General features: G+C 34.5%; 1 protein-coding gene across 1 annotated transcript; it reads left to right on the plus strand.

Annotated features, from left to right (window-relative positions):
* The first annotated feature begins 19,912 nt into the window (after positions 1-19,912).
* Positions 19,913-21,547, plus strand: LOC103447983 (uncharacterized). The gene is made up of 3 exons (XM_008387212.4): positions 19,913-20,252; positions 20,340-20,440; positions 21,223-21,547. The coding sequence occupies exons 1-3, from the start codon at positions 20,110-20,112 to the stop codon at positions 21,252-21,254; spliced, it is 276 nt and encodes a 91-aa protein (XP_008385434.1). The 5' UTR covers positions 19,913-20,109; the 3' UTR covers positions 21,255-21,547.
* The last annotated feature ends 6,015 nt before the right edge of the window (positions 21,548-27,562 follow it).

Raw genomic sequence — 27,562 nt, forward strand, 5'->3', positions numbered from 1 at the left:
GTTTTGACAGGCTGCTTAGATCATGAGAAAAGGAGGTTAAATTCTACTCCATGGAAGCTGATATATTTCAATTCCTGCTGTTTTGTACACATACTAAAGTATCTAAACTAGGAGAGTTTGGTGAAACTTTCAAAACTTTTCTAATAAAGGAAAAAAAGAATGGAAAACTAATCAAAACCCCCCCAAAAACTTTCAATTTAACCATAAGGACAAAACATTTCAATTACCCAAAATGGGCATGTAAAAGAAGACAAGGGAGAGAGTATTTTAAGGGAGAAAACATTTCAGAGATATCACATGCAAAAAATTGTGCACCAGGAGACAAATCATGCAGCAGATTCACATGCAAAAGAAAATGTGGCAAACACTATTCACATGCAAAAGAAAATGTGGCAAACATTGCAGCAATCAAGACAACATAAATTCACGTGACATGACAGACAGAGTGTTGTCACTATTCAAAAAGTTGTAAATATTGGAACGTTATTCTACTCTAGGATTTGTATATAAGGGAGTTTTTCTTCCCATACAGACCACCACTATCTTAACCATTCAACACCTGAACACCCTACTCACTCACACCATCTTCATACTCTCAAGCATTCGTAGTCTTCATAGCATCTTTGTAAACACTTTCTTGTAAACAATTATCTTTGTAAACATTCCACATATCAATAAAAGTTCAAGTGTACATATTCAAGCAATCTCCAAGTCTTAAGTAAGTTTTCTTTCCTTCTTTAGTGTGTTTGTTTAATTAGACTTCTAGTCCAAAACAGGGAAACACTATTGTAGTTATATTATTAACCTGCTAAACTGACGATCATACTTTGTTCGAGCACTCTGTTATAGTTGAATGCTTGCCATACAAATAACTGGACATTAACCAGGGTACCTCTAAGTTCTTTGTACCTCTGAGTTCAGCCATTAAGGCCTTATACTTGTACTGTGAGTGATCGTCATGCTGAAACATGTCGAGTTCCATGTGCAAGGTTCTATGTCTAGTTGTTATAATGGTCATCCGATTATTTAATCGAGCATGCGTTTTCTGAATTTGGTATCAGAGCCTAGTTTCGCATTTTAATAGTATAATTATAATAGTAAAGTACCTTGAGAACGGAAGTCATTAACACAACTAATATCACACTTGTTTATTTTATATGAATAATAGATATTATTGTCCTTGTATACCTTGTCAACCACAACCACCAGGTATTTATTATCCCAGACACCCAACTATAAATAGCATAAAGAGAAGATTAGCATATATATTTAAAAGAATTATCAGTACTTTGAAGAAGCAAAAGTTTTATCTTGACTATCTTGAACATCCTTCATTTATTCGTAAATATAATAACACAGAAGTGCAACATAAAGTTTTAGAAGCAAAAAGAGCAACAAATCAAGTTTTAAAGACATTGAGAGAAGAAAGAGAGTTTCTAAGAAACCAGTTAGCCGTAACTCTAGAGAAAGGAAGACTATAATTTATGATAGATTATCTTAATTTAGAAATTAATGAACCTCAAAAAAGAAAAATAACTTTAGACTAAAATAGTTTAGTTTGCTATTTTTCATTGAGAAAACATAATCATATTTTGCATAGTGAAGAAAATCCACAAGCCAATAGTATTATAGATCTTATTATTAGTCAAGCAGAAAATATAAAATTAGAAAATAATAAGCATAATCATTTGTTAAAACAGTTGTTAGAGCATTTTCAGAAAAATTCCATAAAAATAATTAGACAAAATTTAGATTATATTACATCTCAGTTAGAAGATAATAATAAAAATATTCAAAGGTTTCCTAGCAAAAGAGAGATAAAAGAGCTTGTTGACCTCATAGATAGTAAGCCGAATCAAGTAGAACTTAGGTCATTAGAAATAGTTGAATAACTAAAATTCGAAGTTCAAAAAAATTCAATTAGTACAAAAGGAGTTAAGTGAACAAGTAGATAAGTTGCATAATAAAATAGATAAATTATTAGTTTAATGACAGATTCTAGAACTAGCAGAAAATATATCCAAGCTTTGAAAGAAATTAGTAAGTTAGATAAAGAACCAGTAGGTTTAACGGATTTTTCAATACAAGTTTTACATAATGCATTTTCATCACTTCCACCATCTTTGCTAGATAAATTAGAAAATTTGACTTTAAGTGCAAATAATAATAGAAGACCTAAGCTAAATCATTTTGATAATAGAAAATAGAACTCTTTAGGAAAAAAAGGAAAAGAAGTAGTTAGAGCTGAAGATATTTATCCAAATGAAGAAGAAGTACAAGAATTTATTCGAAGAGGTTTTGAGAGAACACAGAAAAATAAATATAACTTGTATCAATTAGGTTTATTTGAAAACAGAAATAGAATTGTAAGTAGCATCAGTCAACATGAAGTTAGCTGTATTGATAAAGAAGTCACACTTAATCTAATTAGTAAAGAAACAGTTGCTCATTTGAGAAAATCACATTTTAGTCAGATTCATATAGGAACAATATTAATTGGAATAGTAGGATTAACCAGAGCACAAGTAGGCACAAAAGCATTAGTATACATATATGATGATAGATGAGATAATCACCAACAAGCAGCAATAACAACAGCTGAAGTAGACTTAAGTTTAAACTTAGCAGTCATAGGTTGCATTCTAAATTATGTTATGACGATTAATGAATTTAGTAAATATATTAAAGTGAGCATAAGAACAAAAAATTATAATAAGAAAGAAGAGTATAAAAATTTGTGTATTAGCTTAATGTATATAGGTAAAGTGTCTGATACATATAATCATAAGTTTAATTTAGAGTTTCAAAATTTAGTTCAAACATTTGGCAGTAAACATGTAAATATAATAGAAGCAAAATCCGTAGATAATAGCTTTTTAGAAGGAACTCAGTGGACATTGCCTAATTTACAAATAGCACCAAATAGACAACCATATAAAGTACAAATATATGAAACTAATATAGGTCAAGCAACAATTAGGTTTAGTAATTATAAGCAACTAGAAAAAAATAGAAGAGGATGAGAGTGAGATAACAAATGAGAGTATACATATGAATTTTGATAATTTAGATATTAATTTAGTTGAACAAAATTTTGATCATATTGTAGATAAACTTATAGAAGATATTGATCATTTAGATGAAGAAAAATATTTGAAAAAATATAAGACATATGATTTAGGACTACATAAAATTTCAAACGAAGAAATGAAAATTTTAATCTTAGAAATAGGAGTAGAACATATTTTAGGATCAAAAGAATATAATAATTTATTAGATTTGAAAGCAGAATGTAATCCAGCAGAAGAAAGTAGTACATTAGGAGTAGAAAATCCAGGACACGTAAGTAGAACTGATCAACAATTTTTGAGACCAACAAATGAACAATATAATGAAAAAGCAAAAGTAGACTATATGGAAGAAAGTATGATAAAACCTAGAAAAAATAGGATTTCATATTTGAGAGGGTTAGAACAAATTAATATAGCTGGTAATATATTAAATTTAGATAATGTAGATCCACAAGATTGGGAAAGAACGATTGAGAGATGGGAAAAGGCCGCGTACATGCAACATTATTGTTAGATTTTAGTAATTCACAAAATATGTTAGATTACTTTGAGCATACTTTGGATGATTTAGTTTTTGATTATTTCCAATCATGGAAAGTCCAAAATCCAGAACAACATCAGGCAGCTAAAACACATTTTAATATTGATGGTTTTGTTACCTTGATTAAACAAGAGTTTTTAGATCATAATAGGTTAGATGGCAGAAGCGAACAAGAACAAATAAGAGCAACTAGAAATTTAGAACAATTACAAATTTGCGATTTGCAATATATAGCTGAGTATATCACAGATTTCTTTAAATATTTAGGAAGAACAGGTAGAATTGTGATATTAATTCATTAGATACTTATATGACAAAAATAAAAGGAACAATAGGTGAAAAGATTTGAAATGAATGGCAAAAGCATCCAAAGAAGAATGATATTGCAATAGGACCTAGAATTCAACATGTATATGATATACTTAGACAAGAGTGTTGTGACAGCCCGTCCCAAATTTTATGTTTTTATTAATTTTAGAAGTGTGAATTTACAAAAATGCCCTAGAGGCAAGGACTTTGACTTTCACGGATCATCGGTTAGAGTGGCGTATGACTTATTCTTTTAGCATATCCTCGTAGTACTCGTCACTACGAACGCATAGGCGAAAGTCGTTTACGAGTCCGAATTATAACAGTATAGTTACGAACGTTTGAAGTTAGTTATTTAAAGGTAGTTAAATTATTTGAACTCCCATCTTGTGGGAAGACTAACCAATCAGCCTTTAAGCAAAGAGAAAAGGGAACCAATCACATAAAAGGAGGACAAAGCCTCCAGCCAATGAGAAACAAAAAAAAGAAGGGAAAGCTGGAGCTTTCCTGTGGGTTTTTCCGCTCACGACCACCCATTTTCCAAGGCTGATTCCGGCCAACTCTGGCGTAGTTTTTTTAAGCCACCACCAACATCTTGAAGCTCTCATTCTCCTCTACAAAACCCACCCAAGAACCACCTTGTTTAACCCCTGTACGTGGTGGTTCAAGGCCACAAAACCTGATGAAAACCAATGGTGTTCCGACCACCCTTTTCATTTTTCCGACGAATCAGCAAAGCAATGGCTGACAACACCACTTGGGCTTTGTAGCCCATCATCCCAGTGTTGTGCGGAAGCGTCAACAAGTGTGAGTGAAAAATAAACCACAATAACTGACAAAAGGTAAATGAAACGTATCAACAAGAATACCAAGATTTATACTGGTTTGGCAATGCCTACATCCAGTTTGAAGACAACAGAGTATTCCACTATAATCAATGAGAACATACAATAGTGTTTATCACTTAATTTCCCAAAGACCCGAATAACCCAAGCTCACACACTTACAATAGGAAAGGAAAAACCAAAAATACAAAGCAAAACAATTTGAGAAAATTCTTCTCTCTGCCGAATGGCTTCTTGCTCTTCTTCCTCTCTTAACCTACGGGCTGCTCCTGCTTCTCATTTTAAAGCCAAAGAAAGTGGCTCATCAAAGAGACCAATGGTCAAAGGCCTCCCATCAAGTCAAAATAATTAGGCATAAGCGCATCCACTTTTGTTTGTCTCCCACATGCAGCATGCCAACTAACAACCACTGCCACAAAAGTAGCCGAAAGTATTGTTTCACTTTTGACTATTGTTTGAGCCAATAATCAACAATCTCCACCTTGGCTCAAACCCTCTAAGTAAAACTCCTAATAGTCGTCTCCCAATTCCTCATAGGGCAATCAACAAATTTTACAAATGCCAATCAAGTTTAAGCAGTGCTTAAACTTGAGCAATGAAACTGGCTTTGTCAACATATCTGTAGGATTGTCAGCGGTCCCAATCTTCTAAAGAAGAATATCTCCCTCGTCAATAATCTCACAAACAAAATGGAACCTCACGTCAATGTGTTTCGTAAATGCATGATGAACTTGATTATTTTCTAAATGAATAGCACTCTGACTGTCGCAATGAACATCCACATGGTCTTGTTGAACCCCTAAGTCATCAAGCAACCCTTGAAGCCAGATGGCCTCTTTTATAGCTTCTGTTACAGCCATGTATTCTGCCTTAGTAGTCGACAAAGCAATTGTAGATTGCAAAATCGACCTCCAACTTACTGAACCTCCAACAATAGTGAATACAAAACCAGTAGTGGACCTATGCTTGTCCAAATCACTTGCGTAATCAGAATCCATATATCCAACAACACATTGGCCGGTAACTTTATCCTGCTGGAACAATAAACCAACATCCACAACACCCAGAATATACCGTAGAATCCATTTCACAGCTTGCCAATGCCCTTTCCTGGATTATGCATATATCTACTGACAATACTACCAGCTTGTGAAATATCAGGCCTAGTACACACCATAGCATACATTAAACTACCAACAGCATTTGCATAAGGAATTTGAGCCATGTACTGACTCTCTTCAAGGAGACATAGACGCGCTAAGTTTGAAATGAGGGGTAAGAGGTGTACTAACCGGTTTTGAATTTTCATTCATCTTGAAACGTTGTAATACCTTCTTCAAATACTGCTTCTGACACAGACTAATCTTGCCCTTTGCTCTATCTCTTTCAATTTCCATACCTAGTATCTTCTGAGCTTCTCCCAAGTCCTTCATCTCAAATTCATTACTCAGTTGAGTCTTCAACCTTTCAATCTCCACTTTGCTCTTACATGCTATAAGCATATCATCAACATATAAAAGCAGATAAATGAAGGTTCCATCTTGTAGTTTGTGAAAGTATACACAATGGTCATAGTGACTTCTTGTGTACTTTTGCCCGATCATAAATCGATCAAATCGCTTGTACCATTATCTTGGAGACTGCTTCAAGCTATACAATGATTTTTCCAATTTGCAAACCTAATTTTCCTTTCCAGCAACCTTAAAACCTTCTGGCTGAGACATATAAATCTCTTCCTCCAATTCACCATGTAAAAATGCTATCTTGACATCAAGTTGGGCCAACTCAAGGTCAAACTGTACGACCAAAGCCAACAGAATACGAATAGAAGAATGTTTTACTACAAGAGAAAATACCTCATTGTAGTCAATGCCTTCCTTCTGAGCGTAGCCTTTAGCTACCAATCTGGCTTTGAATCTTACATTGTCTTTTCCCAAAGATTCCATCTTTTTGGCATACACCCATTTACAACCAATTGCTTTCTTCCCCTTTGGTAACTGAACCAGCTTCCAAGTCTAATCTTTATAAAGAGATTTCATCTCCTCATCCATAGATTTCTTCCACAACCCACACTCTGAACTCATGACAGCTTCTTTGTAGGCGGATGGAATATCATCTTCAATAACGGGAAGTGCATATGCCACAATATCAGTAAATCGAGCAGGCTTTCGAATTTCCCTTATCGATCTTCTGGTTGCAATATAGTCTTGTTGATGTGGAGGCTCTTGGGTAGGTGCTTCCTCTTCATCATCCTCGTCCTCATCATCAGAATTAACTGTAGGACTAGTGTTTGTAACATCAGAACTTACTGGAACAACTGGAGTTTTCAGTAACTCCACCTGCTTTGAGCTACTCATGGTCTCGGTCGCTTCAGTTTCACCTTCATGCTTGTTCTGATTAACCATAGCAGCCTCATCAAAAGTCACATCTCTGCTTACAACAAATTTCTTCTCATCTGGACACTAGAGTCGGTATCCCTTCACGCCAGTGCTAAAGCCAATAAATAGAGCTTTCTTTGCTCTTGGATCCAACTTGCTTTCTCTGACATAATAGTAAGCAGGACAACCAAATATGTGTAAAGTTGTAATCAGTACAAGGTTTACCAGACCATACCTCCATGGGCATTTTGCCCTCATTTGCAGCAGTTGGCAATCGATTAATGAGATGGCTTGCATAAGTAATTGCCTCAGCCCAAAATGCCTTCCTAAACCAGCATTAGACAACATACACCAAACTTTCTCAAGCAAAGTACGGTTCATGCGCTCCGCCACTCCATTCTGTTACGGTGTCTCCTTAACCGTGAAGTGTCTCACAATACCCTCATCTTGACAAACTTTCAAGAAAAGATTAGACTTATATTCACCCCATTGTCTGATCTGAGAGTCTTGATCTTTCGACCGCTTTGCGTTTCAATCATCTTTTTCCACTTCAGGAATATCTTCAAGACTTCATCTTTACGCTTCATGGTGTACACCCATATTCTTCTAGAGAAATCATCAACAAAGCAGACAAAATAATGGCTACCTCCCCAAGATGCATTCTTGGAAGGTACCCAAACATCAGAGTGAACATAATCAAGAATGCCTTTAATGTGGTGAATAGCAGTGCCAAATTTTACTCTTGTTTGCTTACCCAACACACAATGCTCACAAAATTCCAATTTGCATGCCTTTGCACCTTTCAATAAGCCTTGCTTCACCAATCGTTGCTACGCTTTTTCACCAGCATGCCCAAGATGCATATGCCATAACCTCGTGGTGTCTATGCTATCTGCGTCAGCAGTTTCGGTGACAGTTGCTCCACCAATAACTGTACTCCCCTGCAAGAAATACAAGTTATTTCATCTTGTACCTTTCATCACCACCAGTGCCCCATACACAGCTTTAAGAACTCCACCCTCCATGGTGATCTTGAGACTCTTGGATTCCAATGTACCCAGTGAGATAAGATTTTTCTTCATATCCGGTACATACCAAACATCACTTAATTCTCTGACTGTTCCATCATGTATCTTCAAACAGATTTTGCCTATCCCTTGTGTTTTGCAGGCATTATTATTACCCATTAAAACAACTCCACCATCCAGCTCCTCGAAACTAGAAAACCATTCCCGAATGGGACACATATGATAGATGCAACTTGAATCCAAAATCCACTCCTTGGAGTGACCATCAGTATATGAACTAGCCAAAGCAAACTCGAAATCATCATCTCCAGATTTTTCAATATTTGCTTCAGAACCCGTTTTCTCTTTCTCTTTGTTCTTCAATTTGGGGCAGTCTTTCTTCCAATGACCCTTTTGGCGACAAAAAGCACATTCGTCTTTAGCAGGAAACTTCCTTCGTGACTTTGAACGAGATTTTCCCCGCTTCCTAGATTTTCTTTCCTCTATTCGAACCCTTGCAATAAGTGCCTCGGTTTGTGAATTGTGAGTCTTCAGTTCCTTCTTACGACACTCATGATTCACCAATGTCGCATACACCTCATCAAGTTTCACCTCGAATTTTCCATACAACAGAGTAGTTGTCAAATGATCATAATCATTAGGCAATGAATTTAACAAACATAATGCCTTATCCTCGTCAGGAATTATCACATCAAGGTTTGCTAAATCAGCAAGTATTTTATTATAATCATTGAGGTGTTCGTGCATAGAAATACCTGAACGATATTGAAATCAGAAGAGTCGCTTCTTCAAGAAGAGACGATTTTCTGCGCTCTTGGTCATATACTTCTCCTCCAATTTCGTCCATAACTCCTTAGCAGAAGTTTCCTTCATATACGGGTATTTAAACTTCTTATCAAGGAACGATCAAATAACATCACAAGCATGAAGATTAATTCGTGTCCATTGCTTGTCATCAATATCTTCTGGTTTATCTTCTAGTACCATATCCAACTCTTGTTGATACAACACATCCATAACTTCACATTTCCACATACCAAAATTATTAGAGTCATTGAATTTATCAACCTCTAACCTTGTAGTAGTAGTTGGATGTCTATTGGATGTAGGTGCCCATGAAGACGATCCTGACTCCTTATTCTTCACAGATTCATCTTTATCTCCAGCCATCTACTCGGCACTCTTCACAAATACGACACTATTCATAGGTACAATACCGTTCACAGATACTGTAGCAGTTCACTGTTCACGAACTGGGCTCTGATACCACTTATTGTACGGAAGCGTCAACAAATGTGAGTGAAAAATAAACCACAATAACTGACAAAAGATAAATGAAACGTATCAACAAGAATACCAAGATTTATACTGGTTCGGCAATGCCTACATCCAGTTTGGAGACAACGGAGTATTCCATTATAATCAATGAGAACATACAATAGTGTTTATCACTCAATTTCCCAAAGACCCAAATAACCCAAGCTCACACACTTACAATAGGAAGGGAAAAACCAAAAATACAAAGCAAAACAATTTGAGAAAATTCTTCTCTCTGCCAAATGGCTTCTTACTCTTCTTCCTCTCTTATCCTACGGGCTGCTCCTGCTTCTCATTTTAAAGCCAAAGAAAGTGGCTCCTCAAAGAGACCAATGGTCAAAGGCCTCCCATCAAGTCAAAAGAATTAGGCATAAGTGCATCTACTTTTGTTTGTCTCCCACATGCAGCATGCCAACCAACAACCACTACCACAAAAGTAGCCGAAAGTAGTGTTTCACTTTTGAATATTGTTTGAGCCAATAATCAACACCTAGGAGAATATCACGACCAGCCTTGACCCCGTTGGAGCACCGAGGAAGAAGAATCGAAGTTCACCCAAGTATAGGGTTACCGACGGGTTTAAAAAAATTGAAGCTCTTCCCGGCCTATTTGGCCTGGGTCACAGGTATAAATCGATTCCTCATGTTGTGTAGATAAATTTTAATGTTTGGATCGTGTGATTTGGTGGAGAAAAGAGAAAGTTATAACGATTTAAAATTTGCCCAGTTTTCGGCAACCTCCGCCACTTTCAAAGCGTTTTCCGGCCAAATCACAGAGAAATATCCATCATGTAAGGTACCAATTTCTTTGTCTCATTGAGAACTATGATTTTCGTTTTTGAATCACTTGTTTTCGTTGAGTATTGACAAAGTTATGGACGTTGAAAGGTTGCCCAGAAATTCTAGCGAGTTACCAGTTTTCCTGCGGACAGCCGTCTTTCAGACCATTTTTCGGCCACCTCCGGCCACCATTTGGACTCCAAACTAGTACAATCTTGTTCTAAATTTCTCTAGCTTTGATTTGGTATATTATGGGTTGAATTGGGTTGAGCAACAAGTGAGATATGGAGTTCCAAAGATCGCCCAGGAAATCTGCAAAAACTGCAGAATCAGGCAAAGTCCCATTAAGGTCCACCACTTGATTAGAATAGTAATCGATGATTTGACCTTTGGATCGTCACCACATTTTAATACATTATAGTACGTAATATTTGAGGACCATAGAAACTTACAGATCAGGAATCCGACATATGGATCTTCGCGAATTGGATATGTAAGTTTATAAAATAAATGTTAACCGCCACTTGGTTTTGGCAATTGGCGGAGATCCGACCGTTGGATCGCAATGAAATTTTAGTATGTTATTCTAGGAGTATAATGTAGATCTTTGGAAGTTGCAGATTGAAAATATAATATGCGGATCTTCCGGATCGAGTTATACAGGGTTGTAGACCCTACCGTCGATCTTTGATTGACGATTGACTTATGGTCAATGGGTTTCAAACTATTTTAGAATGTCCTTGAGGATGTGTTTTATGTGAATTATGGATTCTATTGATGAGGATTCTGAGATATGGTTGATAATTGGCCGCAGGCGCCGATCGCTCGGGACGCCCCGATGGTTGTGCTAGGAAGTTGTAGCATGGACTCCAGGTGATTGGATCTTTCCTTGTTCATCTTATGTTTCATGATTGATAATTCTATAAATGCTTTTAAATAAAACTAGGAACTTATGCCATGACATATATATTTATATGTTATAAAATACTATGACATGGTTGAGTTAGATTTCATCGTGATCTATCCATATGTGTATTACTATAAATGATTATTGTGAACTACAAATGACTTGATCCATGTTTAGGGTACGTAGGTAGTCTAATGAAACATTATATGCAGCCATATAAGAAATGAGATTAAATAATCGTGACCATAGCCTTATTTAAGGAATCGAGCAATGTGTGTGAGCTTTTGCTTTTAAGTATATATGTATACGCTTGATGTTTTCCCAGAAAATGCAATTAAATGATTTATGCTCTAAAAATGCCATGCCTATTAAATAATGCTTAAACGATGAGATGAATTGTTTGCATATATATATATATATATATATATATATATATATATATAATTGTGGTGCTGTGAATGCTCTGAAGTGCAAAGGTGAACGCAGGACATTCATGTAAGTTCATGTAAGTTTAGGTAAGTTCAAGTATACAGTATTAGTTGAATTTATGGGGTTATGATATGACTACATTTACGCTTTTAGTAACTCCGACACTGTCGTACAGGTTGCTACAGTAGGCAACTTCGGCATTATCATATAAGTTGCTTATGAGTCATACATGTTGTATTAGATGCATTTAGAGCTCATAAACCTACACCCTGAGTGATTGTGATTTAGCCAAAGATATGATACAGGCTTGTATATAATGTCACCTCCCACACCTTATGCTCACATTGGATCCAATTTAGGTGCACAGTCTTGTCGTATAGACCACTATAAGTGGTTCCGACTCGGAGGTGACTAGAGATTTATCGCATGGCTATCTTGATATGCGTAGCATTGATCATAACTATATTACACCCAATCTTGTCGTACAGACCTTTTCAGTGGTTTCGACTTGTGTGCAGTGTAGTGTCGTATAGGTCACTAGAGGTTACTCCGGCTTATGTGCTAGCAATGATTGATGAGCTATGATTCAATCGTAAAGGTCACTAGAGGTGACTCCGACTTATATGTCGTATATGAATATGTGATGTGATATGTGATGAGATATGAATATGTCGTATATGTCACTAGAGGTGACCCTAGCTTATCTGCTAGCAATGATTGATGAGCTATGATTTAGTCGTACAGGTCACTAGAGGTGACTCCGACTTATATTCTAGCCATGATTAATGAGATACGTGATGAAATATGAATATGTCATATAGGTCACTAAAGGTGACTTCGACTTATATGCTAGCCATGATTAATGAGATACGTGATGAGATACGAATATGTAGTATAGATCACTAGAGGTGACTCCGACTTATATGCTAGCCATGATTGATGAGATACGTGATGAGATATGAATACGTTGTATAGGTCACTAGAGGTGACTCCGACTTAGGTGCTAGCCTATATGTGATGAAATGCTAGCATATATATTTATGATGGGATATGTGATGAAATGCTAGCATATATAATGAATATATGTGATAAGTTAGCATATGTGGTGAATACGTGATGAGCTAGTAGACGTGATGAATATGCGATAAGTTAGCATATGATTATAAATATGTGAAGCATGACTTGAATTGACATATATATATATATATATGTGTGTGTGTGTGTGTGTGTGTGTGTGTGTAGATGTATATTTTTATATTCTAATTTTGGAAATTTTACAGGTGTTGTAGCGAGGGGTTATAGAAATTTATATGGTTTCTATTAAAATTTTAATTACTAGGCCACTCACATTTATCTTGTCTTCACCCTCCAGGTCTTCTTAGTCGAGCTTTCTTATTGTTGAGGAATTGTGGCGATTCTTAGTATTGGAGATTATTTCGAAGATACAATTCTTAATTCACTCTTTTGTACTTGCTTATGCTCTAACATCACGTGTGAAGTGGGTTCGTTCCCGCTCACCAATGCACTCTAGTATTATATTTTCACATCATCACACTTTATGGCTTCGTCACCTTCCAGGTGTCGGCCAACATAGCTTGATTTGGAGTCCTAGTAAACATTCCTGGTCGGGGTGTGTCAAGTGTAGTCAAATAAAAGCTAAAAGACAAATTAGGAAATAATTTTACATGAGTTGTAAAAATATATATTTACCATAACAATATGGTTGCCATAAGAAAAATAAGCATAAGAAAATATACAAAAAGAAATATAAGTCATATAAACCCTATAAACAGCATAAGAATTTTAGTATAAGACCTTCAAGAACATATAGGAAAAGAAAATATATTCCAAAACAATTTAGAAAAAGAAGTGGCAGACCTTGGATTAGAAAATATAAAGCACCAAAAGATAAGAGTAGTTGTAAATGTTATTCATGTGGAGAAGCTAGACATATTAGACCTAAATGTCCAAAATTAGGTAAACAGTTGAAAGAAAAAATACATTTGATGGAGTTGTTTAAGTTAGAAGAAGATGAAGATATTCAATCAATATATAGTTTAGATGATTTCAGTGATAATGAGAGTATTTATAGTATAGAAAATATTAACATGATAAATTCAGATTCGGATGATTCAAGTAGCACAAATAGTGATATAGAAGAGTATATGGATGCATTCATAGAAGAACAGCATGAAGAAATACATTAATTTAGGTTGGCCAGAAAAATGTCATAAGTGTGGTAAATTAGTTGCAAATAAATATTATAATACATATTCAATATTATGTGAAAAGTGTTATAGTAATAGGTAATTAGAAGTTAATTCAGCAGAATCACAAGAAAATACTGAAATATTAAGAAATATTGTTCATAGTATAGAAAAACCAAAAAATAGTTCTTTAATTACCATAAATTGTGAAATAGAATTAGCAAAAGAACGTAAGATACAAACAACATCTATGATAGATACAGGGAGTACAAAGAGTGTCATAAGAGAAGAGTTAGTAGCAGAAAAATATAGACAAAAATTAGCAAAACAAGTGAGAATAACACAATTTGATGAGAGATCAGTTTACTTAACACATTGTATAAATGATGAGTTTATTAAAGTAGAAAAATAACAATTTAATTTACCATTAACATTTGTTTCACCAGTAGGATCATATCCATTCATTTTAGGTTTAAACTTTTTGAAAAGTTTACAAGGTTTTTTATTTATGAACCCTAACATAACATTTTTCAAAAGAGACATTACAATAACTGACCAAAGTAATACTGTTGAAGCATACAAAAGCATAAATACAGAAGAGTCTAGTGGCCAAAATAGTTATCATTTATAAAACTCAAAAAAAAAAAAATGATGAGCATAATAACATAGAAGAGTTTGATGAAGACATATTTGAACATGAATACCCGATTTTAGAAGAAGGAACCTGTATATAAATATTACAGTTAGATAGACCAAAGAGTTTAGAAGAATTGTTACAATTAGTAGAACAAACTAGGATTATAGGAGAAGACCCATAGTTACATTGGAGTGAAAATAAAATACTAGCAAAATTAGATATAATTAACCCAGATTTAACCATTAAGACGGCTCATATGCCTTGTAGTCTAATAGATAAACAAGAGTTTGAGCAGCAAATAAAAGAGTTGTTAAATTTAAAAGTAATTAGACCCTTTAAGTCTAGACATAGATCAGCAACATTTATTGTAAGAAAACATTCAGAACTAAAGAGAGGTAAGGCTAGAATAATTTATAATTACAAGAGATTAAATGACAATACATATGAAGATAGTAATAAATTACCAAATAAGGATGAGCTTATAAATAAAATTCAAGAGAGTAAATATTTTAGCAAATTTGATTGTAAATCAGGTTTTTGGCAAATAAGATTAGCAGAAGAATCAATTGAGTGGACAATTTTTACTTGTCCAGAACGACATTTTGAGTGGCTCGTTATGCCATTTGGACTTAAAAATGCTCCATCGATCTTTCAAAGAAAGATGGACCAAATTTTCAAGAAATATGATAATTTTTGTAGTGTTTATGTAGATGATATTTTAGTACATAGTAAAAATAAAAATGAACATAGGAAGCATGTAGAGATAGTATTACAAGAATTTTTTCAATAATGGAATTGTGATTAGCAAAAATAAAATAGCATTAGAAAAGCAAGATATAGAATTTTTAGGAATGTATATCAAGTCAGGTACAGTTACAAGATCATATAGCTAAAAAGGTGTTAGAATTTCCAGACAAATTAGAAGATAAGAAACAGTTACAAGCATTTTTAGGATTGCTAAATTATGCAAGAAATTTTATCCCTGATTTAGGAAGAAAAATAGCAGTATTACATAGTAAAACTAGCAAAACAGGACAAAAATATTTTAATAGTGAAGATATTAAATGAGTTCAAAAAATAAAAGAAGAAATTACTAAACTTAATCCATTAACATTACCATTAGATGATAATTACAAGATAGTTGAAACAGATGCTTCATCATTAGGATGGGCATGTATACTATACCAGAAAAAGCATAGGGAGTCTCCAAAGTCTGACGAACAAGTTTGTAGATATTCCTTAGGAAAGTTTAGTGATGTACAGTCAAGATTACCATCAACAGATTTAGAAATTTTAGGGATAATTAATTCATTTGAAGCATTTTCTTTATTTTTATATAATGAAGTATTTACGATTAGGACAGATTGTCAAAATATAGTTTTTCATTATAACAAGATACATACTAATAAACAGGCAGCCCGAAGATGGGTTAATTTTGTTGATTCAATTACAGGAAATGGTTTTAAACAAATTTTTGAACATATAAAAGGTAATGACAATACATTAGCTGATATCTTATCAAGATTAATTTGTTGAACATGTATGGAATATCGTGGACCATTATCAGCAAATAGCATAAGGCCGTAAGGCAGAAGAGTTTCTTTCAATGACATGATGATGCACCATTAACCTCCAACATTCAGTGGATTTCAAAATAGCATGAGCAGACTAGCATCACCACCAGTATCTACGTTTAACTTTAATGACAATATTGTTGAAGGAATCAGAAATCCAACTTTGAGATACAGGTAAAGGATACCAGAGCTTTCTGATAGGCAGTAGGTTCTGTTAGATAATTTTTGGAATATCCAAATTAAGCAGCCAAGTATGAGGTTAGGTCATGAAAAATTAATTAGAGCCTTGGAACAAGAGTTTGATAGCTTTAATTTTAATTTTCACCAAAACCAGCAGCATATTCATTCTCTTGAGCACAACCTTCAAGTCATCTCTAGGGACCATGAGTCATTACTTGATAAGTTTACCAAAATGAACTAAGAACTCCAATATCTTATAATGCAGCAAAAGGCAAGTGACACCTTGAAAAGAGAGTTGAAAATAGGTTTAGAAATTGATCAGCATAAGAATAAAGGAAAATAGGTTATTGAACCTATAGAACAAGAGGCTAATAAGCCCATAAAAGAAATTAAGATTGAGCTCTTAGAAGAAGATGTTGAAATGGAACAACATCAAAATAATGAGCAGCATCAGGTTCTGAGTGACAAAGAAAAACAAGAAAAATATGAAAGTTTTCTTATGAATATATCTTCAGACTTAATATTAGATGATGTTTTATTAGAAGAAATTTCAAAAGCAAAATTAAGAATAATGCCACCAGATAAGCAAAATGAGATCCTGAGTAGAGCATCACAGTCCATGAAGGAGTTACAATTACAATTACAATGTGCTTTGTATGAGTCCATCTTTGATCCAAAATCAGGGATTGATATTATTACAAAAATTTATCCACCATGTCTTTATGATAGTACAGAAAATTGTATTTGTAAACCAGAGGTTGGCATAGCTGTGGCCAGGATTAACATGATAGATTTGTAAACCATGACATTTTAGTTATGAGCATAAAAAAAAGCATAACGTGGTAGAAGTTACCCCTGCCTTACTATTAGAGTTTGATTATCTTGATAAAATATTCATTAACCGTATTTCCCAACTAGAATCATTTCCTGAAAAACTTATAAAAGTAGCAGAAGATTACCTGGAAAAGTGGAAAGAAATTTGCATAAGCTTTATTAGTAGTCATCCAGACTGGTATGTACATATGCATAAGGAGAAAGCTAAGCATATAGCCATGATTAATGAAGAGTCATTTTGACTATCCCCTATCTCCTCACATAGGTGGACTCTTTCATACAAAGAAATTTTAAAATTTAGAAGGATCCAAATGTTTGCTTTAGATGAGTTTGAAGATTTTTAGGTATGACATGGTACTAGTAGCAGAAGAAGAAGAGATGTATATTTACAGCAAGACAAGAATCAGTCATCAGCCTTACTGGAAGTCCCAAAATTTCAAAGAAGAAACATTAGAAATATATTACAAGGTGAAAGAAGATAGAGAAAGAGATGTAGAGCTAGTAGAAGGCGATGAACATTATTGGAATAATTTGACAGAAGAAGATCTGCATAACATCGACAACATGATGGAAACCTGAAGAGCTAGCTGTAAATTAGCATAAGTTTAATAGCATAATGTAAGATGATGTATTCCCAAACATAAATATCAAAATCATTGTGGACCCCGCTGTAATGACATAAGAGTAAATAAAGAAAAGAGTCTGATCCATTATGGACTTTTTATACACAAAATGTCATTTTGATTAAGAATGAATAGTGCCAAGCAATTTTCGTTAAAACTCCCTAAAAAGAATCCAATACAAAATTTCTAAAGGTAAAGGTAGTAAAATTAAACAAAACACCAATAACGATTCAGAGACTGCACACACGAGAAAGCCAATTGGTATTTTAAGCACATGCTAATAAACTAGATGGTTATAAAATAGTAAGATTTGAGCATTATGATGTCAAATTCACAGATGAGCAAGTCGCATGCTAAATTTTTTTAGGTAAATTACATAAAACTACCTCAACTATTGGGTCATTAACAGTTTCATACCTTATCTTTAAAAAGTTTCAATGTCATACCTTATCTTCGAATTTGTTGTAATGTCATACATTCCATCAGTTGTCTGTCAATTGCTCTGTTAAATGCTGACGTGGCATGAGACGGGCCCCACTTTCTATTAAAAAATTAATTAAATATTAACTAAATATTAAAAAAAAAACCCAGATCTCTTCCCCCGCCCCCCAAAACCTTCCTTCCAAACCCAGAACCCCACCCCCACCTCCCCCGCAGCCCCCCCACCCCTCTTCTCCCTCCTGAGCCTCCCAACCACCTCCCTCTCCTCAACTCTCTTCACCTCCTCTCCCATTCAAAACTTAAAAAAAATAAAAAACAACCAGTTGAGGTGGTCCAACTTCGACGGGAAGGATGAGGTGGTCCAACTTCGACGGGAAGTAATGGTTGGGTGGGGTGCGAAGATCTGGACAATCCGGGTTTAGATTTGTTTCTGATTGTTTTTTTTTCTTTTTTTAATTTAATTTAATTTTTTATAAGTTTTGAATGGGAGGGGAGGTGAAGAGAGTGGAGGAGAGGGAGGTGGTTGGGAGGCTCGAGAGGGAGAACTGGGGGGGGGGGGGGGTTGTAGGGGAGGTGGGGGTGGGGTTTTGGGTTTGGAAGGAAGGTTTTGGCTGCCGGTCGGGGGGGGGGGGGAGACTGATGGGGAAGATGGGAATGGGATGGTGTTTCGCGGGGGAGGGGGGTTAGGGGATCTAGGTTTTTTTATACTATTTAATATTTAATTAATTTTTTTAATAGAAAGTAGGCCCTGCCTCATGCTACGTTAGCATTTAACAGAGTAATTGAAAGCCAACTGACGAAATGTATGACATTGCAACAAATTCGAAGATAAGGTATGACATTGAAACTTTTTAAAACGAGGCATGAAACTGTTAATGGCCCAATAGTTGAGATAGTTTTATGCAATTTACCCAATTTTTTTTGTTGGAGAGTTCCCTACTCTAATGCTATACAAAACCTTTTCACCGTTTCACGAGTAGATTATAACATATCAAATGGTGCAACAGATAACACATAATATCCATACAACATAGATAAATGACAATTTAGTTGATCTGAATAATGTGCTCTCACTCTTGCTACCTTTCAATCGAATTCAAATCCCTCAATACTCTCGTATTACTAGGAGGGAAAACTTGATGTAAGTCCAATTTTTTAACCAATATTAGAAATAATCCAGTTTCTTAAAATAAGTCCAAATTTTTAAATTTAGGATCATTTTATTATCAATAAGTATTATTTGTTGATAAGATTTATTATAAAAATTAATTTCTTTTTAGTAATCTCTTTAATTATTTCATTTTTTTTGTTATTTTTTGTTCTTCTGTCCAAACCCCATTTATAATTTTTTAAATTTTTTTTTTATAATCAACCTATATCACAGGTTGATTGTATTTATCTACTATATGAAAGATTTATATTTATAATAAACATGTATAGTTGTATCTTACTTGTAGGTATTATATTTTTGTATTTTGTAGTTATGTTTCATATCTTGCTTATGGATAGAATATATATTTAATTGTCTACCTATGCCATAGGTTTTTAATGTTAGTCTACCTATAACACAGATTAATTGCATTGCATTTTTTTTTATATATATACTTTATCACAAAAGGTAATGAATTAAGATTTTTTTCTTTCTAAAAATATAAAATTGAATAATTGAAACAAAAATATGTAATTAAATAACTCTACCTAGTCAGAAAAAACAACCTACACTTTTTGGACCGTGATCTAAAAGCCCCTCACCAGAATAATCGAACATCGCTCTGTAAAAGAAATATATTTCAACAACTACCCACTCGGCATGTTGGTTGAAAGTTCAGGCTAAAAGCCCAAAATATATTGGGCCCGTATACGATACCATTTCATCTAGCCCAACCCAATACGAAGCCGGACGTGAATTAGAGCTGTGTCCCCATCACTCTCTCCGCGACTGAAATGGGGGTTTTACAGAGGTTTTAGGGTTTGGAATCGAAATTCAGAGATTAACAGAGATAAGAAAAATGTCAGCTTCGATCGCTGGAAGATCGACAATTCTGCGCGCGTTTTTCCGAGCAGCGACGTCAACAGCAAGAACAAGAATTTCAGCAGCGCCATGCCCTTCGATTCCGTCCAATTTCATGGCTCGTCGCTCCCCTTCCTCAAGGTAGTTTCTTTCTTTGATATAGATGCAATATACTTACTTTTCAAATGTATATGAATGTAATAATCTTGTTTATACTTGCATTGGAAGGCTGTTGCGGCGTGAATTGAGCTCTCTTCAACCGCTCCACACTGCCATTGCGTCCGCTTGCCTTATCTCCAAGCTCCCCGCCCTGGCCACCTCCTCCGAAGGTTCCTACCGCTCCTCATTTTCTCTTAATTTGGTGTTGTTTCATCAATGTTTACGTCTTCCTATCGTTTTACCGGCGTGTTGTTTGTTAATTGCTATTCAATGTTCTATAGGTTTGTTATATAGTATGATGTTCATCTGTTTACTTTTGCCACTTTTATTGTCCTTTATTTCGTTATAAATGCTAATGTTAGTTGATAGATTAAGAAGGTAAGCTCTAACCATGTTAAATTTCTATGGATACAATAATCATAAATTAGCACCGTTTACCATTGATTCGTTAAATTGGCCAAATGGGTAAATGTTTGCAGTAGGGAAATGATTTCCACACACCCCTTTTCTTCTTCTGCACACCATTGTTTGCTTATGTCCTTTGATTATCGTTTCATTTCTTCAATCGAAATGCTAGAAATAAACATGGGGCTGCAGGGGGAGAGAAAGCCAAAAGGGATGTGCTGAAATCACTTCCCTAGTAGTATTGTTATATTCACTGCATTTACTGACTACATCTTTCGCAGAGGTGGGATGTACTTGCACTTGTCAGAAATGTCTTTGGTGAATAATGAATATGTTACAACTTACAAGTATTGTTGTTCAAAAGTTTGAAATTTATGTGGTTTATGCTATCAAGCATCAGTTGTCAAAACCAAATGATAAAAAAAGAGGAAAGAATGAGATAGCCACGATACCTGATTTATGTGCTGAATTTTCGGACTTCTTCTTTTACAAATTTAATAGGTGTTATTGGAGTTACCTGATGGTTCTATTTTCCCATGGGCAACAGGTAGATTTGTGAATTACATCAGTCCCATCTAGGAGCGTGTGCATGCATAGATCAAGACTTCTTCTACTGTTCTTGAATTTGCCGATAAGTTCCCTTGGAAAGTCAAAATGCTTGTCTTTCGAGGTTAACTGCTGAACATGCTTGTTTTGAATTAAATAGGAAATCTTTGGCATCTCGTGAAATTCTTCTTGTTTGTTACATGGTGAATTCAATTTAAGATTCATGAATTAGATGATGTACTTGGATTGCTTTGAAGAAATGTCAAGTTAAACAATTTGTATCAGAGTAACAAATAAAATACGAGACGAGTTGTCTTTGGACGGTTTGCCTTTGGGAAAAGAAATAACCCTGGTTGTGGAATGGTAAGGCCTGAAATCTAGGTCTCAGTTGTTTCTCTTTTATCAATATTCTTTTTGAGTTACAATGTCGTATATTTGATTTGCGAGAGATTTTGGAATGAGGACGTCTCTCTAAAGGAGTCCTGTCACTTGTACCTCTACTTGCTTAATAGGCAAGTATGTTAGTATCTATTGAACCGGCTGCTTGCTGTAGAGTGTATGTAGTAACAACTAGCAAGATGAGAAGAAGGCTATGTTATCAACTAGTCATGCGAAGCATATTGTTACTGAGCGATAGTTAATTTACTTTGTTGGAGACGGTGTGTTGGGATAGTTTAAGTTTGTTGAGCTTCTATTTTTAGCACAAAACAGAAGGCTTGTTTCGGAGTTAAAATGTCGTTTTGTTTTCTGGGGTAATTAGATTCACTTGATTTTTTTTTCCTTTTGATCTGAATGATCTTTCTTAGAAGCATAGTATCCATTGTTTTCAGTCATTTGTATTCGTTTCCTTATATAAATCACTCCATTGACACCCTTACTGCTATTTGCTGAGTAACAATCGATCATTCATTGCTTATCTTGTTTCACTTCGATCCTTAAATGATCGTATAGCTCCTGTTGGAACTTTGTTGATTTGTGAATGCAGATGAGTCATTTACTTAGAGATCAACTTTGATTTCAAATCTCTAGAGTCTAGATCTCAGTTAATTTTTTCCAGTAAATATTGTAAACACGATTTGCAGCATTTGCTCATGGCGCATCAGTCTGCTAACATTCTTTATTCATGAAAACAGCCCTCATCTTCCCACGTATCACGTTCTATTGGAAATTCTTCCCGCACATTTTTTTTTTTCCACGAGTGAACGGGATTTAGTTAAATTTTAACCCTTCACTCGTGAAAAAAAGTGTGCGGGAGAGCAACCCTAAACCAAACTGCTCCTACACAATCCCCCTATGAGATGCGAAGGCACGGTAGAAGAAGAGTGAACTGGATCGGCCCAATTGCATTACTTTTTCTCAATTGTGTTAAAATTTCAATGGGCCCGTATAACCTTGGTTGCAGCTATGATTTCCTTTTCCAAATTTGTTCACATGAGAAATTCTTTGGTGAAAAATCCACTATTAAAATTTATTTATATTATAACACGTGTATTTTTTTATTATTATACTTTATAGCAAAAACTGTGTTGCTCTTGTGGTTGTTTTATTGTTACACAAATAATTTTGAGCAATTAGCTAAAATGATCGGAAGCTAAAATTTTGGTTGCCAAACAAATCGATTGGACGTCCTCCTCGTCTCGTCATATCACCCTTAGTTCAACATTTGGATGCTTTCGAATCATCCGAACAACCAATTTCCCAATATTTTTGTACCAATCGAACACATACATGGGGATCCTCTAGTGACCATGAGATCAGAACTTAGAACCTCCTTCAATTGTTCAACGTAGAACGAGTACATACCTAGAGACTAAGCGGTAATCAGCAAGATGATTAAATGTGGCGAGCAAACTTGTTTTCCAAGTTCTTCACGTTCTCAACATTTTTTCAAAAGACATGCAAATTCAACACCAAAACACATGTACGTACACTTCAAAACAAACAAAAGAGGTGGTTTGGTTGGCAACATATTCAAACAAAAGATTCGTTTCTGCGATGATTTACATCTTGTCTAACATCTGCAACCTTCCTGAAGACAGCACAAGTTGACCAAAAACAGCTTCTTCCCCCAAATAGAAAGGCTTACTACAATTACGATATATCTACGTTTGGTATCGTTCGATTCTCGTCAAAGACAAATTTGGACCATATTATTGCTAGTTTATTGTGAGGCTTAACCCACTTCTTGACCCTTTTAATGTAGATAATATCGTATGTTAAAAAAATTATTTGCAATTTGTATTAAAAATAGCAATACAAATGTGCCAGCAAATGGAGCTAAATTATATTGTTAATATTTTCTGAAATATTATATTATTCTGATGATGCAGGAATTGAATGGCAATTTCGAAGTCAGTTTTCACTTGTTTTAACAACCAAAATGGACTTCTAACAACTTCCAAGAAGCAACAAATGCATCAGGTTTCAATGGATGCTTACATGCAATATCTTTGACTTAATTGGCAGATACATCGCATGATTATTTTAGTAATATATTTTAATACATATACTTACTTTGAAAAACCTAAGTTTTCACATGGCTTTATTTAATTAATTAGTAGATGAGATGTCATATTAAATTTGGTTGATAAATTAATTGGCCATATATTCAACTAGGCCACTGGTTGTGACTTGTGATTTTGAAAAGACTTGGAGAGAAAGAAGATCGACAGGGGAACTCATACTTAGTTATTGTCATGCGTGGGAGAGGTTTGTTGTGTAGAAAGACTTCATTGTCACAGGAGTATATTTTTGTGTAAGCGTAATATTGTTTACGTGATCTAATCACAAGATAAATAAGATCGAAGATATATCTTTTTAAATGAGCGCTTGGTCTTGACTTACAGTGTGAAGTGATCAAATACTGAATGAGCCACTCACAGAATCACACGAAGATATAATCATGGTTCAAATCAAACAATAGGTGCTTTCCAACGTGTTGTACACATTAACAGAGTGGAGTTATTTCCTCCAAGTGTAGCTTAGTTTCTATGAGATGTTTTGATTTTGATCATTTGAGTAGTTGACTTCCAAAGCCTAATGGTAATCAGTTTAAAGACTTGATTATTTGAAAAATTCTTTACCCACCTTCTCATAAATTTAAAATTAATCTTCATCTATGCCTATCAAATTCCTCTCCTTGACCTAAAACAACAGGCCAACATCCGAATCCTAATGTATGATTAATATATTTTGTATAAACTACAATAAATTCCAAAGCTTTAAGCTCTTGATAAACCTGAAAACATGATTAATTAGCACTCTTATAAACCATTAGATAGAAAATTAAAGAAACTAATTTGTTCATTAGCTGACTATCTCTATCTTGTCGGTGTAGAGCTATCTGTCTCTGTCTTCTGTCCATTTCTCACACACATGCCTGCTTACACGCACACAATATTATATTAAGAGATGGAGGGAGAAGGCCTTTGATTATTCAGAAGAAAATTTCAGTGCCCATCATCATAAACCCACGGAACACGACAATATTGATTGAGATCAGCAGAATTTTTATGCACTTAAACAAAGGGGCAAACCCCAATCATTTTATTTTATTTTACTAATTTTTTTGTTATTTTATTTATTTTCTTTCATTCTTCGAGAGCCAAGTTACCAACCCAGGCCCGCAACTTCCCTATAATATGGAAAACAGTTGGTTCCAATGTAAGTGGTCCTCTACTATAATGGTGAAGAAGAATGTTACTTTTACATTAAGGTGTGAGTTCGGACTATGTTGGCTATCTAATCTAATAAATCTATCTTTTGACAAAGAAAAAAAAAACAGTTGGCTCTGACACTATTTCATGTTTTCAGTTTTTTTTTTAATTTTTTTTAATTTTAATTTTTTATCAAATCATGTTTTCAGTTGAATAGCCAATTTTTTTTTTTGTGGTCAAAAGTTGAATAGGCAATTGCATGCAACATGCATGACATAATACATGCCTTCCAATTTCCAAGCAATTTCCAATTTTATGTAGATCCTCAAGAAAGAAAGGCCAAAATTGTTGAGTGAAGGATAATCCATGACCTAGCCAAGTGGACTATATATCTATCTTCTTCCAATATTTCCTCCTCAAAATGGCCTAATTCCTTTGAACAAAACAAGTGGTCCACGTTCAAAACTCTGCAGATTTGGCATACGTCATGAGAAAATATTCCAGTGTGGGATCTTTTCTTTTACACATTATTATCGACGGTAATTTGTGTCAAATGAAAGATTTTCTATGCTTTCTGGTCCAATTTATAGGCTGGTAGAGTTAGTTGTTGTTAGGTATAATGCCAAAATAAAAAGATCCTTTTCCTATGAACTGTTTTCATCGTTGCTCACACGTTCGCGGCCGCTGATTTAGGTGTTCATGTTTGAACTAAAAAAAGCGGCATACTCATTCCTAAATAATATTTCTTCTCTAAATTCTTGGATGGGAGAATATAAGATAATATTTGGAATTTTGGAGCCTTTGTAGCCCTAGTGTGTCAAGAGTATTTATCCACGGTGGCCTTGAGAATGGGACCGTAGGCGACCTTTTGAAGTTGAGTTCTAGAGTTCTCTAACTCTCTGGCCTGACCCTTTGTACATTCATATGTATAAAAAAAAAATTTGCTAAACACATGGTAAGTCTATTTGTACATCAAATATTGTTAAAAAATATATCAAAAGAAGAAAGATAGATAAACATTACTTAAATACTGCACGTCTCGTGTTTTTAGACGTAAATTGTACTAATTAAGTTTACATAATCTAATTTTTAAACCAATTCCTTTTCAATTAATAAAATAACTAGCTCATTCAATCTTTCTTGTGAAATCACAACGCAACAATCAACTCAATATTCCACAAATAATAACTTGACAGAGAAACAAACTAAAAACGCCCAAGTCGGAGCGAAAGAGGAGTCCCTATTCGGTATGCCAAATTCCAATCATTTCTATTATTACAATATTACTTATTACGTTCAGTAAATGAGTGAACGGCTGGATTATAGAGACTGCATTTGATAACTGGGGAAAATACTGGAGTGAAGAGGATAGTAATTTCCGTATACGTGTAAAACTATAGTTATGTGTGTGAGCAAAATGAAAAAACAAGTAAAACTTTTTTTTTTTTTGTTGTGGAAAATTATTTTATTTCCTATGATTTTAGTTTTTGATATTTTTATTGAATTTGAATTGGAAAAAATTTAGGAGCCCTAGGCGGGCGCATACTTCAGCTACCCTCAAGGCGGGCTTTGTAAAGCCTTCAACCAATGTTCTTAGGTATGGATATATAGATAGCTCTATTAGGCACATAGAATTAGTACACTTGCTAACATATCTCTAAATATAGATCGATCTAACATATAATGGTAGGGTCACTTCTATTAGAGATTGTTACTTTAAAAGAGGAGTATCAGTACCATTTATTCTGAACAATAACTTTATAATGCATACAGGTTCTTGCATATATAATAGGCTATCTTGACAGTGTAACGGGACGTCCACAACATAAACATTGTTATAGTAACAATGCTATAACAATGTGATTTTATGTAATTAACTAGAACCTCATCATTGTGTAATATTGGACTGTAAGATTTGATGATTATAATGTCACATAATATTTTTGTGTGTGTTTCACACGCTGAAAATTAAGGTTAAGTTGTAACATTGTTAAACATGAAGAGAGCCAAAAAAATGAACAATGATGATTAACAATTCCATGATGTCCGCTAGTAACTTTATATCAAATAAATGAACGGTTTATCATGAATATTTTACTTGCTACTTCTATTGTCAATTGGTTCCATACATTTGCAGTACTAAATGATATATGATTCAAATGATTTTTTGAAGGGATGATCTTCAAATGATTATCAAAACCTGAATTGTTCCGATTATAAAACTTGATAAGTGAAGATACGTTATCCGCAAAGAGTGAATATGAGGTGAATGCAAGTATTTTCCTTCAAATTGTTTTTCTAATGTAAACTCAATGCCGTAAATTCTAAACCTAAACCGAGTTACAAATCACAATATGATCATCAAAGAAAATAGAAGTAGACGAACTATTTTAGTTAAAATATGCCCATATTTAGTTCTTTCCTACTAAAGTCTCAAAAGTTTTCTTGTTGCGTGAAGGACTAGTTTCTTTTGTAGTTAGGCTTTATATTTTCCTGTTAACCTTTTATAGGTTTATCCTTCCCAGCCGATAGGCTGCTCAGGGAAATTGCATTGTTATTAAGAAAACATATGCATCTATGTTCGAGAATTATACAACTACAGAGCGACCTTTTCTGGTCAGAAGTCCTACCCTGATACACTTCCGACCAGTTTTATGCATTGTTTTAAAAATATTTAAGGGTGCT

This window comes from Malus domestica, chromosome 11 (assembly GCF_042453785.1).
Source record: "Malus domestica chromosome 11, GDT2T_hap1".
Taxonomy (NCBI): Eukaryota; Viridiplantae; Streptophyta; class Magnoliopsida; order Rosales; family Rosaceae; genus Malus; species Malus domestica.